The sequence below is a fragment of the Engystomops pustulosus genome, chromosome 1 (genome assembly GCF_040894005.1).
Source record: "Engystomops pustulosus chromosome 1, aEngPut4.maternal, whole genome shotgun sequence".
NCBI lineage: Eukaryota > Metazoa > Chordata > Amphibia > Anura > Leptodactylidae > Engystomops > Engystomops pustulosus.
In genome coordinates this window covers 228396035-228416508 of record NC_092411.1, presented here as the reverse complement: position 1 = coordinate 228416508, position 20474 = coordinate 228396035, and the positions used below count along the sequence as shown (strand labels likewise).

Sequence of the window (20474 nt, the reverse complement as noted above, 5' to 3'; positions counted from 1 at the left end):
CAGTTGCAAATGTAAGAGCATCGTGACTTACTTTGCATAGGTCTCCCTGGATGGGTGGTATTTAAAGGGAAGACCTCTCTTTTGTTTCTTAAGCCGTATACATTGGCAGCAGCTACTGTTTACTTTTATTCTGGAACCAGTATTTATCCAGAGAGAGCAGTAAGAGCCAAAGTCTTGTTGAGAGGGAAAGGCAAAGTGGGAGGCGCTTTAACCTTGTCTCCTGTGATCATTAACCTTGCAGGGATATGCAGCAACCACCTCACTCTGAGTTGAGTTAGTTGAAAGCATTTTCAAGGAATTGATACATCAGCTGGACGTCTCGCAGGGATTTCACTCCCCACAAGGAAAAATGAAATTTCAGAAATTATTTTACCTTCTATTTATCATCCTGATGAGTCTGTTCCTTGTCCACGGACAGAGGCCAGGTGAGAAAACATTTATTTTGTGTTTCATTTATTTTATAGAAACTTTTTATCGCAAATTCAGCTTTTTTTTTTCTTGTAATGATTTACATTTCCACAGAAAACTTACTAGTTATATCCAATTTTTGTCTCTACATTTGTTGCAAAATATGTTTGTTTTCTGAGCTATTCTTTAACTTTAGTGCTGTTTTATAACTTTGTTTTGTTCAGTAAAGTTTTCTGCATGTGGTTTATAGACAGATAGTAAATGTATATAAGAATTAACCAGAACAATGACAGAGATGAATTGTATAGTATGCCCATCATATGTTTACTACTTTCAAATTATATTTTGAAATTCATAGAAAATCATTTAAGTTTCTTATAAATTACATATTTAATGGATATAGCAAATGACGGGTATAGGGATACTATATCATTAAGTAGAGAAAATGAATATAGGTCTGTGATTTATTTCAGATATCTATATATGAAATAAATCACAGACCTATATTCATTTTCTCTACTAGTATCCCTATAGCCATTGTTTTCCATATCCATTAAATTATCACTATATATATATATATATATATATATATATATATATATATATATATATAGCATATAAAATGATTATATCTTTATTAGGGTTAAAAAGTAACCCTAGTAAAGTAACGTGGTTATAAAAGCCTATGCACCTGAAATACTAGATAATGCTTAGGGAATGTGAAGTATTTCTAAACCTGTATCAATTTGGTCACATCCCAGTTAAACATTTACTATTACATTGACTATGGAGAAAAGTCATATATTCTATACATACTGATGTATATGTGTAGGAGTAGGACAATTTTTGTATTAAAACTAATGTGCACAATAAGTTTTTAGATGTTTTTCATGTAACCATTTGCCAAAATCTGTGTGTAAGATGCTAACAACATGTTTCCTATTGATTTGAATGGTAAACTGTGTCAGTAGTTCGTGAACAAAACAAAATTAAATTTGATGAGGCAAAAAATACATTGTTTCATTTATGACAGCATTTATGCAAAGGTGATCAGAGCCATTAAATGAAGCTTATCAATTAACAGGCTGCAAACAGTGGTTGGAGCTCAAGATTCAGACTCTAGAATCAGAGACTTGAAAAATCTGCTTCAAAAAACTAAAACATACCCATATAGAGAGAAAAACTGATGGTATGATTGTATACAATATGCCCCTATACACATGTGTTTCTCTATAGAAATAGTTTTAGACCTACGTAGATCTCAGATGTAGGTATGGACTTCTCTGCTGGATCTATGAATAGGTAGATGGCTAGACTGTATAAGAGACTAGTGCTAAATACAGATAGTCATAATAAAGCTTGGCATCAGGCTTTTATCATCTTGTACATCCTCACTGCAATACCTGACTGCATCATACACGTGAGTAATTATGTCTACTCTGAGCATTTCAGAAATATCCTTATTGCAACAAATGAATTCATGTAACAGCGATACTCATGATAACATTAAAGTTATGCTCGAGGATGACTTTGTAATATCAGTAAATGGCACAAATAGGAAGAAAATCTTAATTTGGGGGGGGGGGTCTTTTGATCAAAAATATAAAACATATATAACATAATATAAATGATCCATAGACCCCCCTTCCCTACCAGCTATTGTGGATGAGTAGTAATCACCTAGCAGTGAGGCCTGCTAAAGATGTTTTGGGACTGAGTTTGGGTTGGGTCTGATTCACAAAGTTAGCATAGCTACATGTATACATATAGTCACATATAGCACATAAGATGTGTTTATGGTTAATATAAGGCAAGAGTACATCTCTAGGGGAAATTTTTTGGTCAAGTCCCCTATTACAAGGACTTTGCTTGGTATAACACAACTGGGTGTGCGGAGTATAGAAGAGGATTACAATAATGTCCTCTACAACGGATGAAATACAGCCTGTTGCTTAACAAAGGGTCAGTCGCAATGCATATCAAATAGTGACGGGTGTCCGGCACAATGGCAAGTGATCAACATAGATTTAAATCAGCAGCTCAAAGGAGACCTTGTGTCCGTACTGCAATCCACCTGGTCAATAAAGATCTATTGCACCTTTGTATAGAGAAGGCCTAGGGGAGGTGCGTAATTATCCAAAACACATTTATATTCATTCAGTTAAAGTGATAGCGAAAGGCAGAAGAGAACTGAGGCTTATTTTACCATGCATATTGATAATACATAGTCTATAGAAACAGATTTATGTAAAGGAACCAATACATAGCTCAAGGCAGCTTACAGCCAAAAAGAAATTATCTAAATATTGATCATAGGGGGTATATAACGACGGGCACCCTCTACAATATTACACTATGGTGGGAGCCGGAAACAGACAGATCCCTTAGTAATGTATCTGCTACCCCAACACATTTCACAATTCCCTACTTCTACTGGTTTTAATGTTAATCTGGTTATAAAGAAATAAGTGTTGTAGGAGCAAGGAGCAACCTCAACAGTCCTGGCCTAGTCAGAGCAGGCATCAGTTTTACCTTCGGTCTGTGAATATAAACATCCTTGTTGACAAACACATACATATGATCCTCCATGACCTAAATATCCAGGACTTTATGGTAAAACCTTTTATCTACATTCAAATATTACAGCCAAAGGATTTTCTGAAACCAATTACAACAAATCCTTAGCAATTAAAATAATAAGCCATGTTTGCATATACAGACTTTGTAATGAACCAACAATATTCCTTTTCACTTAAAACAAATTAACATCAATGCATTTTACAATTCTTAAAACATTTATAGATAATGAAGCTTGGGGAGAGGTTGTTGATCATTTGGCATCTACCAAAGGGACCATGATGTGCCTTGTGTAGGTTTGTCTAAAGTCTACCCAAATAAGTAGAACTGGATTGAAGGTGGTAAGAAATCTTAGGGAAACCCCTCACATTTAGGCCAAATGCACATAAACCTGTTTGGCCTGTGGAAATGGATCGGTGTGCTGGTCCGATCCCAGAGACTTAACACATTACAGTGGATGGGAGTCTCTGCTATATATAGAGAGAAATATGATGCAAGGAGTTCCTTGCAACATACTTTTCTGAGATGCAAAGACTCCCATCCAATTCACTGTGTTCGGTCCTTGGGATCAGACCAGCTTATGGGTCACATTTGTGTGCATCTGGCCCTAAAGGAGAACTGGAAACTGTTTGACTAACAAAAGTTTTAAGGTGATGGTGGTTAACTACTACCCAACCTACGGCTACTTTCAGATCAGATGGATTCTAGTACAGCTAAAGCATCGTGTACTGTAAATATAAGACCTCCTCGGATTCAATTTAATTTTACCACAATAGCATATGGAATCACAGAATTAGGGGAAAAGAAATGCCTTGACAACAGCTCTTATTATGGTTTTTAAACTTGTATGTAATGAGCTGAACTTAATCTTCTTACAGAGTCTGAACAGAAAGGACTCAATTATTATCCCGTACACCTCTGTGGGGTTGGATTTAAAGGACTTACAACACAATCCGGGTTTTATTTGAATATAAATGCTGGCGTGAAAGCAATGGGCTCTGGTGGCAGACAGCAGTGCACCTGTTTACACTCCGGCCTTGGCCATCTGCAATGCTTTGGAGATAGAACATGCAGTTTTTGGGTTTGAAACAGTGTGCAAGGTGATAGTCAAACATTCAATCTCAGCTACAATTACCACACACAGACCATTTTGCCACCATTCCTTCGTACCTTCCCTACGCAATGGGCAGAAGCTCTGGTAATTGGTAAAAGAAAGATCTTTTGTTTCATTGCATTGCCTCCTCAATACTCAAACAGGAGAAAATAAAAGTATATGTAAAAGTTATAAAAATAACACAAAAAATTAAATTTATGTAATTTTGTTTTAGCAAACCTTGGTCAACGGAGAAGACCCCACAGACACAACTGTTTCCTGAAAAGGTGTATGCCTCTCCATTCCAGAGTGCCCTTCCCCTGAGGTATGTATATAAGAGCCATTAACTTGGAACAGCTTTTCTGGTCTACAGATATTGATCTCATATTCATAAAATAGGTGCTTAATCGCGAATCAGTAGCTCTCTGATTAGAACCGGTTACTATGGATCAACTAATTTTCATTTCAATAGGAGATACTTGCAGTGACCCATTTCGGCTACCATATTCAGTTTTATGCAAATGTATCCAATTCATGACACTGTACAACAGCACAAGGTGTACCTACATATAGAGTTTTGGCATGAGGGTGGATTCTGATTGTATTGAAATATTTCTCACCATAAATATAAAATTCTTGAACAAACAATAGGATTAATTATTCTCACTGTGGACCTACCTTACGACTCAACAACAAATATTGTATTTGTATACAAAACCACATAGAGATGAGCACAAATTACACCAAAAATGAAAGCATAGACTCCAATAAACGAGGAGTTCATAATTTATAATGTTTTATAGACATATATAACACTACAACAATACCATGCAGGCCCTTTATTACACACTTACTTAAAACCTGCTGATGTGTCTGTCAACCTTCTATATGACTCCACAAGGAATACCTTCTGATTAAAATCCCTTTGGTCTCAGCGGATTCTAGGTCGGATGCATTGACATATTTGTAAGGTATTTGTCAATTTGGATAACAGGGGTTATGACCTCCTTTTAATCAGGTTTTTTGATTAATTGACGTTTCATTTAAGCAGAAGCATATGTATTCTCAAAGGTAATCTGTAATAAGCTGTAAGCTACTTACACATTCAGCACATTTATGTAATGGAGCTCTTTGAGATCAGTATAAGGTAGGGAAGGGTTTAATATCACTTCTGTTAAGTGTTTTATTTCTGTATTGATTTTACTATGATGTATGACAGAAAATACACACTCTGGAAATTCTCATCAGTAGATAGTGATACAACTTCATACACATAAAAGGAGTTTTAGAACCTGAATGGGCTGCCGAAGCTTGTGGAAGGAAAAAACAAAAAGGTCAACCATGTTGGATTGCTCTGGTGACTGTGCTTCCCCCGTTACATGAATGGCACCAGAAGTGTTTATAGCTGCTCCTCAGCTGAGACATTCTTGCATATTAAGTGGAGATTTTGGAAGTGATAACATTTCAGCAGTTATCTTAGGTCTGCAGGCACTTTTATACCATACAGGATATTACATGCAACATAAAAACTAGAGAACATGTGCAAAATACTAAATATCAATAATATATTAACACAATTTAATGGCTTATATTCCCAATGGGTTCTACAAGGAATGCTGAAGGAAGAACAAAATCAATGTGTGCTTAAGTGGTTGTGAAAATGATTGTGAAATTACTCCAAATTATAAGAGCCAATTCAGACGGCCCTACTTCTATGGGCTGATTTTACATCATCATAGTAGTCTAAGATGTTATGAGTTCACGAACAACGTTAGCTCCTCTATTACATACACACCAAAAGGCCACACATGGGCAATGAAATTGTGAAAGAAGCATAGACCTTGGTTAAGGCCTGGTTTTCAAATACATTTTTTGAAGCCAGAGTCAAGATACTACTTCAAAACCTTTATGAGGAAAACAAACCATTGTTCATATAGTATATTTAGTGCTACTACATGTAGTACATTATTTTAGTTTTCCAATAACTATGTGTCTTATTCACACTCAAAATGCATACAGATGGTCCCCTACTTAAGACAACCCAGAGTTATAAATGGACCCCTCTGCCCACTGTGACCTCTGGTGAAGCTCTCTGAAAGCTTAACTATAGCCCCAGATTGCAATAATCATCTTAAAAGTGTCTGTAATGAAGCTTTATTGATAATCCTTGGTCCCATTACAGCAAAAAATTTTGAAACTCCAATTGTCACCGGGGCAAAAATAAAAAAAATGTCTGGATCTACAATTATAAAATATACAGTTTCGACTTACATACAAATTCAACTTAAGAACAAACCTATGGACCCTATCTTGTACGTAACCCAGGGACTGCCTGTGCATAATTGTTCATGTTTGTAGAGATTTCATATAGAGCAGCTATCAGCCAAATAAGTGTAAGGTGAACAGCTACTTAGGTCTCACGTTGGAGCTCCCATACACATGATGTAGCTGTAAGCCCAACTTTGGTTCAGGAAACCCTCCCAACTTCCTCATATACATAAGATTGGCCTTGTTGAGAGACATAAGTAACGTCTCAATATTAAATAACTACTCCTGACTGCAGAGATTCTCCCTTACAGTATACAGTTACATTGTATGCACATATACCTAAACTAGTCATTCAAATGTCAGATATATTACCATGTAAAAATTGGAAGAGAGAATTGAGGTTCATTTCCTTTACTACCAGTCTGGATTCATCACCCAAAATTGAGTTTCTTCATTTAATGAGGGCAACACAGCTGGATAATATCAATAGTCTCAGCAGCAATTCAGGTAACCAATAATACTCTGAACATATCAGCTTTTTAAAGCTTCCATTATAATGTAACCTCACAATTACAGGGCCATCATTCTGACACTCGTAGACGCCCAGCTTCAATGTGGTTTGGTTCCAATTGAAATTGAGTTGGTGGATTCATTCTAATCCCTAATGGGAACATGTCCACATGACAAAAGAACCACATGATTAAGTAAAATTGGTCTCCTGGGAAGTCTGAGCTCAGGAAAAGGCTCCAAATGATGAATATGGGCAGGTCAGGAGCACATAAATACCAGCACCTTGTCACTGAGGTTGTTAAGTAGCGGCATTGTCCAAGACATCTAATCCTGCAATCGTTTTACACTGGCTTACAAACTGAGCATCATTTGCACATTTACCAGTTAGACGAACACGCACAAAACAAATTAATGAGGCGTCCCCATGACGAGGTAAACAGGTTATAAGGAGTCGTCTGTAAAAATACTACATCCACCTAACCCCAGCAAGGGAAATCTGGCAGTGCATTCCAAAAGCAAAGCTCAGGTCATCCATCTACAGATGTGACTGCATGGTCAGCATGATAAAGCAGCAGTACATGGTTAATATGGGAAAATAGACTGCAATGTTAAGAAAAGCTGTTCCAAAATACTAAATCACCATAGTTATCTCTGACAAAGTTTAGAATTTAGACAAAATTTACTTTATTTATTGAGATCTAGTTTTCAAAAGTTAGAAGCACTTCATGTTTTAGTTTTACAAAGATCACTAAAACTAAAGAGCAGTGAGACTGTGGAACTCTCTGCAGCAGGACGTTGTTTAGGTGGATTCTTTGTACATGTTTCAGAGGGGCATGGATGACTTTCTTGAGCAAAAAAATATATTACAGGTTATAGGGGAATTTTTTTTTTAATCTTGTAGGTTGGACTTGAATGACCTGTGTCTTTTTCCAACCTTAAATACTATGACACTATGAAAGCCTGCTTTGAATCTGGTACAAACTGATGATGTAATTAATTGTTTTTCAACACCATCAGACATATACATAAGCAGCTACTTGAGTCATTATTGACCGGTCTTCTTTAAGTTATAATTTGCTGGTATCTTAAAACAGTATCACTCAAAGCTCAGAGAACAAAACCTTACATACACTGCATATACTATGTATATACACAATATATAAAGATGAACAGTCTGTGAACCGTGGACTGTCTGCTGGCCAGATTTTCGGACCAAAACAATGCAAAGGACAGGACTCATAGGGGCATATGTATCAGGGCCTCTGTGCCACGTCAATGGCGTAGAAGCCCTGAAAAAAATTGCAAATGCTAACTTATTGCTGGCGTAGAAATAAACGCTGCGCAAGACCCCGCCAGATACATCAAGAGGCTTCAGCCGCAAGAGCATGGACCGACTATGGTCGTGTTCACCCATCCTTAGGCTGCCTCAACTCGAGGTGTGCAAAATGGGTACAATACAAAGAAAAGGAATTTAAAAAAATGAAAAACATTGCACTTTATGCAATGAAAAAGATGTACAAAGACTAATTTCCGGCTATCTTCAGCTATCTTCTATACCGATAGAGAAGCCAGAATTGTTCTGCTCCAGGTACAGATGTGTGGATTTAAGTTTCCACTGCTTTATACTAATGACATAGTCTGAAGATAGAGATCAGAAAAACACATAATATTTTTAGGCCAGCTCCCCAACAACTTAGTAACATGACACTGAGAGTTTCATTCATCCACAGATGTAAAAGTTTATGTTGTGTTCTATCATTATTCAAGGTGAAATATGTTATTTAGCTAAGACAAAATGGAAAAATAATTGTTGTGAAATAAATCAGATCCTCATCTCCAAATTACCCTAAGACAAATGAGTGCATTTAATTCTTGTAGCCTGTGCACAGATTATTTTTTGGGACATTTGTTCCATGCTATAGTTCACATAGACATCAATCACAAGACAGGACTGAGAATGGATGGAGGTCTGCAAGCATGGGATTCCGTAATGCTAGGATTTAACAGGGTGTAACAAAAAGATTGGGATGGTGGAATATCTTGTAAAATACACATCGGATCGAAAAGCTAAAAATATATGTGACAACTATATTTCAAAAATCTATCCAATCTATCCAATGATACCAAATTAGACCTCCGACTCCATCTACCACCCCCAGGGGGAAAATTTAAAATCTTAAATGGCAACCCCCATTTTATTATTGCAGATTCGGAAAAATTATATTGGTTCAAGCTACGATTCAAGTCATTAACATTGACAAATGGCGCTGTTATCGACAAAAATCAAAATGGGTACAAAGATTTAAAAAATGGAGATATACTGAGAAATATACATTGGATGAAAATGTGATCAAAAAAATATTTCTTAAACATCTACCTAATGATTCTAAAGTTGACCCTTTGTTTTCATTCCCCTGGGGTGAGGTGGTAGAGTTAAATTTTTTTATTTAGAAATTACATTCAGTGTAACCAAGGAACAACGATGTAGACGTAGTAATTTTCTGTTCTTTTCAGTGGCTGCTGTAAGGGGAGTCCCATTGCCTCTCACACACCAGAAAGATTGATTAATCCCTCTGGAGATGGGGATTTTTCTTGTTGCCTACATAGTTACATATTGAATTTAGTAACATTGGATAGCTTTTAGAAAAATATTGCATGCATCTATTTTCAGATTGATTTTGGATCGCCTTTTCAAAGTCTTTGCACAAATTTACATTTTTCCTGGGGAATCGGAATCTTTAATAAAAAATGGGGATTCCCATTTAATATTTGTAAGTTGGCTCCAGCCAGGGGGTGGGGTAGAGTTCTGTATCATTGGATAGATTTTGAAAAAATATTTCACTTATATTTAGTTTTTTAATCTGCTGTGTATTTTATGAGATATTCCATTTTCCCAACCTTTTACCCTGTATAACAAAGAAGGCCCTAAATAAATTTTTCACATTTTCTTCTAATATAAATAGGGTCAGCTAAAAACACCAGTGCGGATATGATAAGACCTTGCCTACTGTTTTACAGCAGGTACTTATGGCTGACATATAGCACAGCCTACATTTTAGGGCTCATGCACATTAACGCACCCGTGTATTTCAATGAGGGTTTCCAGAACCTCCTGCATAAGCCACAAATTCCAGTCTTTGGCACACAAGCTCAGATGGCGAAACTGTTCCAGGTTTATCACTGTGCTTTAATATTGTCTAGTAGTACTTTGCAACACCATTTATTGTTGTAGTTTACGTCACAAAACCGTACAAAAGTTTTGGCAAGTTTTAAAGTTTTTAGTTTAAATTTTTGAATTCTTTTGCTGCAAAGCTACGACCACCTTTTCGCAAGGCCATGCACAGCTGTGCTGCAGTACTAGACATAGTCAATAGACTACAGTGGCACTGGAATATAACGTAGACATCTCTCTTCTCCATAAACCACTAATAATGTTATTTTAGTTTCTCCTAAGAATTTCTTTTTAACATGTAAGTGAATGCAATGCTACTTTTTGAATTGAAAAAAATAGCAACAGATACCATTCACATTGTACAACTTTTAAGAAAACTTTGCTCTAAATTCTGTCAGCACTAGGTCAGAATACAAAATTAGCATCCTGACATTATCTGGTGAGTAGTACACTATAGGCACCAGATCAAGTGATACATTATTGCAATGGTTAGAAAAGATAGCGCTCTGTTTGTTAAATATCAAGACCACTAATTGACTGATACGGTTCCTATTAAAACATTACTATCTCAAGGGCTTCCGCAATCCCATTGAAGCTCTGAAGGAGATGATGAATGAGTTACCTGATAATTTGACTGATTTCAACAAAAAATATTTGCCGTCAGCCCCCATTGAAGTGAAGAGGGACAACAGAGTATCAGTTGCATATAAGGGTATTTAACTTGCACTGTAAACGTACCGCCCCATTAGGCCAAATAAAATAGCCCGCAGAAAGAAATCATTGTTTGAACAAGTCCTATTGTCTGCATTTATCAGCTACTTGGTGAGGGCCAAATTTTAAGGAATGTGGCAGAGAAAGACCTAAAAGTGAAGAAGACTTGGGTGCCAACAAAGAATTATATAAAACCAAAGATGTGTAGAGTTTTATCAATATTACCAAAATAAAAAAAAATTATAGTCACCAACAGATAAGGGAGGACTTTTTTAAAATCTTACTCAACTTTAATGTCACTTTTTTAATAAAAGTTTTAACATACTAGGTTTTGTAAAGAAAAGTAAAGTACTTTATATCATGAGTAAAATGTAATGGTTCTATAAAGCACCATAACATTCAAACTTATTTATCATTAAACTAGCAATATTTTTTTAACTACATTTTTCATTTATTAAAAAATAAAAAATGTGCATGCCTGAACTTTAGACAAACTACAAATGACAGATGATCTTTGTTTGCCAAGTGAATAACCATTTAATATCATGTGTCTTTTTAGGTTGAAATGAAAAAGAAAGTCCTCTAAATCTGAGAAGATGGGATATAAAGACAGGACAATGTGCTATTTATTATTCTGTACATAAGAAATATCTCCATGAACTGGGTCTCCACTATGGAAGATGGACAAGGACAATGTTTGAAAGAGCTGAAGGCATTTGACTGGAGAAAAAAATTAATCATCAATTGGTCCCCAAGCATGAAGGAACATCACAATGACAAGTTGGCCTAGATATTGCTGCTACACAAACTTGGGAGGAAATACGGATAGAAGGAAGTGTTCATCCAGGAGTTATGTGGATTGTTGATGCTTCAAGAGGTTGACCACTGCATCCATGTTTAACAGTACAGCATTGAGTAGATTTGGCCTTCGCTTTCCATCCCAGTCTGTACATTATACATAGTGTTCTGCATAGGATTTACTATATTCATTCACAGGAGTGCAATATTTCACGTATAGAGTGAATGCATTTCATTTTCATTGCAAAATTGTATCAGCTTCTAAAGGAGTCATGATAAGACCATCTTCGGTTCTAATGCTCTGCTCCGTTATAGGAGCAAAATAGTGTAACCACCAGATTCATTGTATGACGAATACAAACAGCAACCAATGGACCACAAGGACTATAATGGGTTCCTTTATGTCTTCATCGCTTTATCGCTCAGCATGCTGAAATATTTTGTAGAGCTTTAAAGGAATCTGACAGAGGATCCTTAAAATGTGAATGTAATGCAATTATGTAGGTCATTCATAGATTTTTTTTTCCCTAACCCTAGATGAAACTGCCACAGGAGATGGACCTGTAAATATTCAGTCTAGGGCTTTATAAATATATATTGTAAGTATTGTGTATATCAGATATTCCTTTTTAATAAGGCTTTCTTTTTATATAGAAATGTAAGGTTTACACATATATCCTTCAATATTTTATCTGATCTCAAGCCTATCATAAAGAAAAAAAAATAATGTTTTCTTGTGTTTCCGGTTTGAAAATATTAAAGGGGTTTCCTCACAAAGGATGCATCTAATTTATCCACATCCATCCATTCATTCCCTTCTGTGGGACTGCCACATCATGGAGCGGTGGTATGCACATCCTCAGCAGTTAATGGTTTATAGGTTTCACTTGTGGGAAAGCCACTTTAAACCATAAGGGTGCGTTCACACGTTGCAGTTAAAACTGCATCGCAATCAGCTTTGAGGTGGTTTTAGGTGCAGTTTTGTCAATTGAACAGGTGAAAGTCATGAACTGAACAAGTGAATTTGATTTTGAAGGGGAAACCTGCTCCACAAATGTCATTCACTCGTTCAGTTTATGTCTTTCACTTGTTCAATTGACAAAACTGCACCTCAAAGCTGATTGCGATGCAGTTTTAACTGCAACGTGTGAACGCACCCTAAGAGTATATGTGCATGTTGAGAATAGCTGCGGGATTCACCCCAGTGGTAAGTCTGCAGCTAATACACATGGAAAATCAGACAAATCTGTTTTCTGGTCGGTACAGTACTGCATATTTGATGTGTCGGAGTAGGAGATGGAGCAAAGCAAAAGTTGATATCCGCCTCATGATCTGCTGCAATAATTCACAGGGGATCAAAAATTCCAAATTTCCCAGCAATGGGTGCATGGGATTATCAAAAATCTCATACACTACAATGTTACTGTGCTATGTGTGCGAGAAAACTGCAGGTAATATGTAACAAGTACGGATACCCCAAGATAGCCATAACATGGTGCCACCGGCTGCATCCAATGAAGGCATGTTGTAGAGAATTCATCACAAAATTTAGTGTCTGTCATGTACCATTAACACTCGTTAAATATCAAAACGTCTTAACCAGGGAGAGGGGTAGCTAAACACATTTTTTATTCCCACCCTCAGAGTGCCAAATAAATTAAAGGGGTTGTACCGGGTACACATTAAAATATTTGTTACTGTAAATGCACAGTTCCAAGCAAAGAACTTTACATTTACACGAAATGACAGCTTACCATCAATCAGAAGGAATATAAAGTGATAGAAATTGCTCCATACAGCTTTTCAGTCACATACTTCAGATAAGGGGCCATCTGAAATGTTGATCATTAAGACCAAAGGGTTTTAGTCATAACGAGCACTGGAGAGCCACAGGTCAATCTTCTCTCTCTCACCATGAGATCCTATCTTGGGCAAAGTGTTTCATTCTCTTTTGCTGTTTAGGATTCATATCCATGTATCCTTTTTATGGATTTATGTGCATTTTAGGAAAATAATTTTAAAGTAAAAATATTCTGATAAGAGCTAATATTTGCAATGTTTATGTATATTTCTTTAAAGGAAAAGATGCACTTCCAAAAGCATTGTTCTGTTACCGTAATAAAATGTATGTTTTCATATTCAGCATTTGTCACTTGTGTTTTATTTCTTTCAATACTTTGTGCTTTGGAAAATTTACATATAATAAACCAACAATGCATGGTAGACATATCGGATAAGTTATTTTCCAGGATATCATAGCAAACAGGATATGTGGATGCATTCTCAACATACCTTAAAAGAGGGTTAGGGCGTATCCTCTTACAGTGAAATTTTTCCTCCTGTTTCACCTCTACCACCAAAGCAGGAAGGAGATCATCATCAATGGCCATCAACTGGCTGCTTATATGAACAGTTACATAAATGTCCCAAAGCACATGCTCAGCAGAAGCCAGGGATGGATGCTTTACAACACAAATGCATTCTTCCCCCATGGACTATTATAGCCTTTGTTGAGTGTACACCACTCGACAGGAGGAAAAAGGAGTGATGTTTCCCCACAGTGTACAATGTTTACTGGGCAGAAAGAGGCAAAAAGTAGGCCTCTATTTGACAGTATATGTATTAGGCTATATTCACATAGCCAAACAACCAAAACAACCTGTATAGATGGGAAAATTTGTTTAACTCCTCCATCATCCTCGCCGAAATCAACAGCAAAAATTAAGATTGTGTAGGTAGGTAGAGCATTTCCTAGTACAGGCAGTCCCCGGGTTACGAATAAAATAGGTTCCATCGGTTTTGTTCATAAGTTGAATTTGTATGCAAGTCAGAACTGTATATTTTATAATTGCAGCTCCAGAAAAAAAAATAATTTGCCCCAATGCCAATTGGAGTTTCAAAAATTTTTGCTGTAATTTGATTATCAATAAAACCTCATTGCAGACACCTTACAGCTGATCATTGCAGCCTGGGACTAAAGTATAAAGCATTCAGAATAAAGCATTCTACGGTCACAGTAGGCAGAGAGGTCTGTCTTTAACTAGGGGACTGGTATACTGGCTGTCCCCTACTTAAAGGGGTTATCCGGGTTTAAAAAGATTTTTATGTCCGGGCTGGGGAGGGCTATTTAAACATAATAAACATGTACTTACCTCCTCCGGTGCTGCCGATGTCCCGCGCCGCGGCCCGTCTTCTCCGTGCGCCGGTTTCATTACACCTGCGCACAGGGAGCTTCCGGCCGGCCGGAAGCTCCCATGCGCACCATCTCCCAGCGCTTACAACGCTGAGAGATCGGGACGCATGGGAGGAGCCGTCCACATCGCGGACCGGAAGCTCCCTGTGCGCGGCTTCCGTGCCCCTGTTTGTTTACAGGGGCACGGATCGAAGTGACCGCGGCGCGGGACATCGGCAACACCGGAGGAGGTAAGTCCTTGTTTATTATGTTTAACTAGCCCTCCCCTGCCTGGCCATAAAAAAAAATTTAAACCCGGATAACCCCTTTAAATTCAAACAGTTCCTGATGGAAACCATACAATAACTAGAAGTTAATATCACACATACAGAAAGCCGAATTTTCTTGTATACAATGGACAGGAGTTCTCAATATTAATCAACTTTAGAAAACTTTATTAAACACTTCAGTATTTTTTTTTTTTTTCAACATTGTAGGAGAGGGAAAAAAAAAACTCAATATACATAGTGCAAAAATATAATTTACCAATAATCACATTTGCATTCTGTAATGTTTCTATAAAATTATTTTGAAAAGGAAACTAGAACTAAGCTACCACTAAAATACTATATATATTTACTATAGTAACAAAGCTACCTCTAAAGGGATGTCCAGTTAAGCGTAAATACAGAACATTAAAGTTATGGCAATGTATTTCTATAGACAAATGATGTGTTTTTATCTGGAGACGGCACGACAAACCAAGAGAGTGGTTGAGACAGATTTTCATCTTTTCAATAAACTGGCCAAAGTTATTGACATTCTGGATGAACTTCCACAAAAGAGAAGAGAATGTCCTCAGATTCACAGTGAATACATGTGCAGTGTATGGAAGGGGTTTTCTCAAAACCTATCCAGCCGCACTATAATATATAATGCATCTCTATACTCTAGATCAGTGATGGCGAACATTTGAGACCGAGTGCCCAAACTACAACCAAGACCCACTTATTTATCACAAAGTGCCATTCAGCTCACTGAGGACACCAATAAAGCAGAAAATTGGAGAAATTGGATGATCATTCTAGCTTCCCTCAAGGATCCCCTAGACAGAAAGAATTGTCACGGCCAGAGCAGGAGCTACAATGATAAATCCAGTAGTCCCAGGTAGTCCTGTCACTTTAAAATAGCTCTGTACACAGCAAGCCCTGGGCTCTCTGGGACTGCAGAAAGATACATGGAGTCCTCTCTGGTGATGGCCTGAGTGCCCACAGAGAGGGCTCTGAGTACCGCCTCTGGCACCCGTGCCATAGGTTCGCCATCACTGCTCTAGATTGTAGCCAAGTTAAAAAGCCTTTACATCTTAAATCAAAAGGTCATCTGCTACTCGAGTAGTTGTCCCTTCTGGCCAGCAAACTATATAAAAAGCAGGAAACTCACAATTTTTAAATCTTAAAAAGATAAACGCCAAGTTTTTCCGATCCAGGACAAGATTTCTAGGTCTTGTTCAGTCATATAGTACTGGACATGTCCTTAACAAAAAGACACTACTATTCAAAAGTGGTTAAAAAAAAAAAAAAAAAAAAGTATTCCTTCATAATACAAAAAGGACAAACTTCTACATCTCCAATGGCACAATTTTCAGTAGCTTTAGCATTTAGTGCACAGAAAAAAGTTTCTTTAATGACAAAGTAATGTGAAACATGGAATTAAAATAGTTGAAGCATGTACACGAGTCTAAATAAGCAGCAGATAACCTAATCAGTAACAACATACAATGGATAATCCAATGCCCCTGCAATATTTTTTTTTAAAGCACAGACATCCAACTATCTTTCCCATTTCTAACCATTCCCACCTGCTAGATGAATTTGTGTGTTCCTTTACAATGTGATCATTAGCTTAGTCTACAATGTATAAATGGGTATACTGTTCACATAGCTTTCTTTGGATGATTGGAGCTAATGACGGGTCACACCAATACATAATGGTGTACACATCAAGTACAGAACGAGTTGGCTCAATCTGCAGTGGAGTACATAAGTTTAAATAATACAATAGAATGCAGTTTAATAGGGCCAACAGCATACCCAATTCCATATACATGTAGTCTAGCAGCCTTTGTATCACTCCGCATGTAAATAGCTATATTTAGGACACTTTAGAAGCTTTTGAGATGTAAATTCAGTCTCTTAGTGCTCCATTTTAAAGGGGTTGTACGGCGCCGCCATCACTGCTGCCCAATGTTTGTGTACAGCAGTCAGGGGGTGACATGACATTGTCAGCGAATGTGCCTGCAACTGCTGCTGTAGCAGGCAAGCATTTGTGGAGACCACATCACCGGTGGCCTCTGTATAAAAACAGATCCTGGCAGTAAGCAGATGTTCCGGGGCTCAACAGGTGCCCAGAGAGGTGCATATAAGTGGATTATTTTTACAGCTCCCCTCATATTAAAAAAGTTTCTTTTTTTCTAACTTACTTATAATGAACATTTTATATTGTCATGCAAACATAAGTGGAATGGATTTCTATTTTCTGCCTAGGAGCAGCAGTGAGGTTGGAACAGAAAGAAGTCCACAAGCCAATCTGGCAAGGATTCCGGTAGACAAAAAAAATAAATAAAAATTTCACAAAAAGGTAAAAACTTAATTTTTTTTAGAATTTGGCCGACCATTAAGACACAAGCAAAGTATGTGTAGAAAGCACCCAGCACAATTGTTATCCTTGCTTGTTTGGGGAGGTTTTGATCAAATGTGAAAGATTTGTGTCAGGTGTTCAGCATATTGTACAGACATTGGATTGAGGATAACAGATACACCTAGAGAATAAAAAAAAAAAAAAAAATAATATATATAAAATATATATATATATATATATATATATATATATATATATATATATATAGAAAAAAAAAAAACAGCATTCTGTATATATTGTAAACAGGTCAACCAATTATTGCTTCTTGCAACTATGCGGGCGAGTCACCGTGGGTCTTTCCACAAGTCAAGGGTCCTTCCACATTTCCATTATTAGACGTGGTTGTAGTTTTGTGACTTTACCAATACAATAGGAACACACTCCATAATATATACACACACAGCAGCTAGTAAGACCAAAATACATGTGTCAATGGAAAGGGACAAGTCAGCAAAAAATTAGTTTTCAAACCTCAGACAAATATATTTAAAACCAAAAGAAAAGTAAAACAAAAAAATAAAAAATAAAAAAAAAAGGGAAACATTTAATATAAATCACATTTTGTATTAATATCATGCAAAGTTACAAACTTAAAAAATAAAATCTCAGGATAAAGGGTTTCAAAAACTAACAAAAAACACAAAAAGGCGCTAAGAAAAAAGAATGTACATTAGATTTGATTCCTGGAATGGTCTTAGTGTTCTGACAAAATGCAATATTGAGATTATATGGAATCCAAGAGTCACTTGTGGATCACAAAGATGCATGTGATCATTAGTTTACTGTAGAGGAAAGCACTACCGTGAATTTACATGGAAGTTTGCAGATACTCAAGTTTGTTAATACTCATGGATGCAAAATATGTGAGGCGGGAAATCACTGTACAATTTGACATCTATCAGTGTAAGAGGTGTTTAAGCATATTATATTGTTCCAGGATTAATTGATTTTATCACTATTAATACTATTTGACGCTTGACTTCCTCCTTACATGATGTTGCGTTTAGTGATCATGTGATACAAAACAAAAATATACTCCCCAATCTTTAGTTGATATAAATTACAATGCATTAGTAAAAGCCAAACAGATGCAAGAAAAAAAGATTACTACAAAAGTTTTAGATTTTATTATTAAATTTGGATGAATATCAACTAAGAGGATTGTGCTGGGATTAAAGGGAACTGGACACTACATTTGCACAAATTACAACTAGTGGCAGGTTCCCATAGGGCCCTATTACCGTATTTTCCGGGCCATTAGGCGCACCGGAATATAAGGCGCATTAGTCCGATGCGCCTTATATATGTAATAATTCCATATATAAGGCGCATCGGACTATAAGGCGCGGGGTCCGGGGGCGTGGCGGAGGTCCGGGGGCGGAGCGGAGACCCGACGGGACGCGACGCGGGAAGGTGAGTGGGGAAGGTGAGGGAGGTGGAGGAGGGCAGCGGACCATACTTACATAGGTCCCCGCTACCGGAGACAGCAGATCTCCAGCGGGAACTGCAGACCACGCGGCAGAAGTTGATCGTGCCGCGTGGTCTGCAGTTCCCGCTGGAGATCTGCTGTCTCCGGTAGCAGGGACCTATGTAAGTATGGTCCGCTGCCCAGCGCCATACATAGGGCGCACCGGACTATAAGGCGCACTTTGGATTTCCAAGGAAATCCAAGGCTTTTAAGTGCGCCTTATAGTCCGGAAAATACGGTAACTAACTGACATCCTTATTTTAGCTAAAAATTGTTTCCCCTCAGAGCACCATATAATCATCTTTATAATTCTGTCTAGTGTCCAGGGCTATATGTAGCATGTCAAGGGGGGTACATTGCTTACTCGAGCTGAATTCAGCAGCTTCTGCCCCATGCTTTCTCAGCATGCGACCAGGGCAACATCTCAGATCCTTAAGTCTCCTACAATAAGTACACCAGGCAGATCTCTCATGAAATCACAGCATGCCTCCATACTCCTCTCCATGCAGGCTGCTGTGATTTCATGTGGTCAGATATATGAATGGTGTACAACTTTCTAATGTTAGGAGGTGAAAAGGACCTTAGATGATGTCACCCTGGTCACATGACTTGCTACTCCATGCTGAGAAGATGATTTATGGGGAACAGAGGGTAACAATTTTTAGCTAAAAGAAGATGTTTGTTAATAGGGCTCCATGGCAACCTATCACTAGCTGCATTTGTGAAAAATGTGTCAACAGGTTCCCTTTAAATCTTTGTTATGCATCTTGTAACCTTTTCCCTGCTGTCGTATGGGGATAATACTAAACACATCATCGCTGGAATACCTTGCGATCAGGGTGCTTCTCTAAATACCCATCACTACTATTTGTCAAGTGGTCATCCACAATCAAGTTCCATGCAAGTAAACTTGGCGAACCTGCAATCAAGTATACATCACGTGTTGCCTGTACTTGGTAGACCAGAGCTTTAAAATAAGCTCCATGGCCTCATCACAAATAGCTGGTGGGTGAGGGTCCCAGAAATCGGGCACCAGCTGTTCTTCTACTGAACTAGATTTTCAATATAATCACTCCTGGAATACCTGTTAATCATTTTCACAGTTGCAACCAAATTACTAACCGCTCCAAGGAATCAGAAGAAAAATACATTTGAAAATACCATGAATTGTAGGCTCGTTATTCTGTGTCTATGGCTTCTAAAATGGGTAAACATCGAGACTAGAAAGAAACCTGGTCTTGTCTTCATACTACCTTCCTTACTAATGCAGGGAAGTTGCAAAAAAGAAAATGGAACAAATGACAGGAGGACTACAGGATTAGAAGACACAGGGATTGTCTGTACCTAGAGACATCATTCTGCACAGGAGCAGCAGACAAAGCTACACATTGCAAATGATCTGGATTACAAAAGTTGCAGAGTTTGGAAAGCAGAGACACAAAAACCTGGTTGTAATAGTGGGCAAACACTTCATCCTATAAGGGGGTACAGGAAAACCATAAAGCAAAGATATTGTTAAAGGGGATAATAAGATCACTAACAATCCCACTGTACTTTTGTCTACACAGAAAGATCAGTTGGAAAGTCTTGAAGGTCAAAC

General features: G+C 37.5%; 1 protein-coding gene across 1 annotated transcript; it reads left to right on the top strand.

The window, feature by feature from the left end:
- The first annotated feature begins 289 nt into the window (after positions 1–289).
- Positions 290–13574, top strand: APELA (apelin receptor early endogenous ligand). Its single transcript, XM_072129294.1, has 3 exons — positions 290–425; positions 4314–4403; positions 11299–13574. Exons 1-2 carry the CDS (start codon positions 350–352, stop codon positions 4400–4402), a joined length of 165 nt encoding a protein of 54 aa, XP_071985395.1. The 5' UTR covers positions 290–349; the 3' UTR covers position 4403; positions 11299–13574.
- Positions 13575–20474: the final 6900 nt, after the last annotated feature.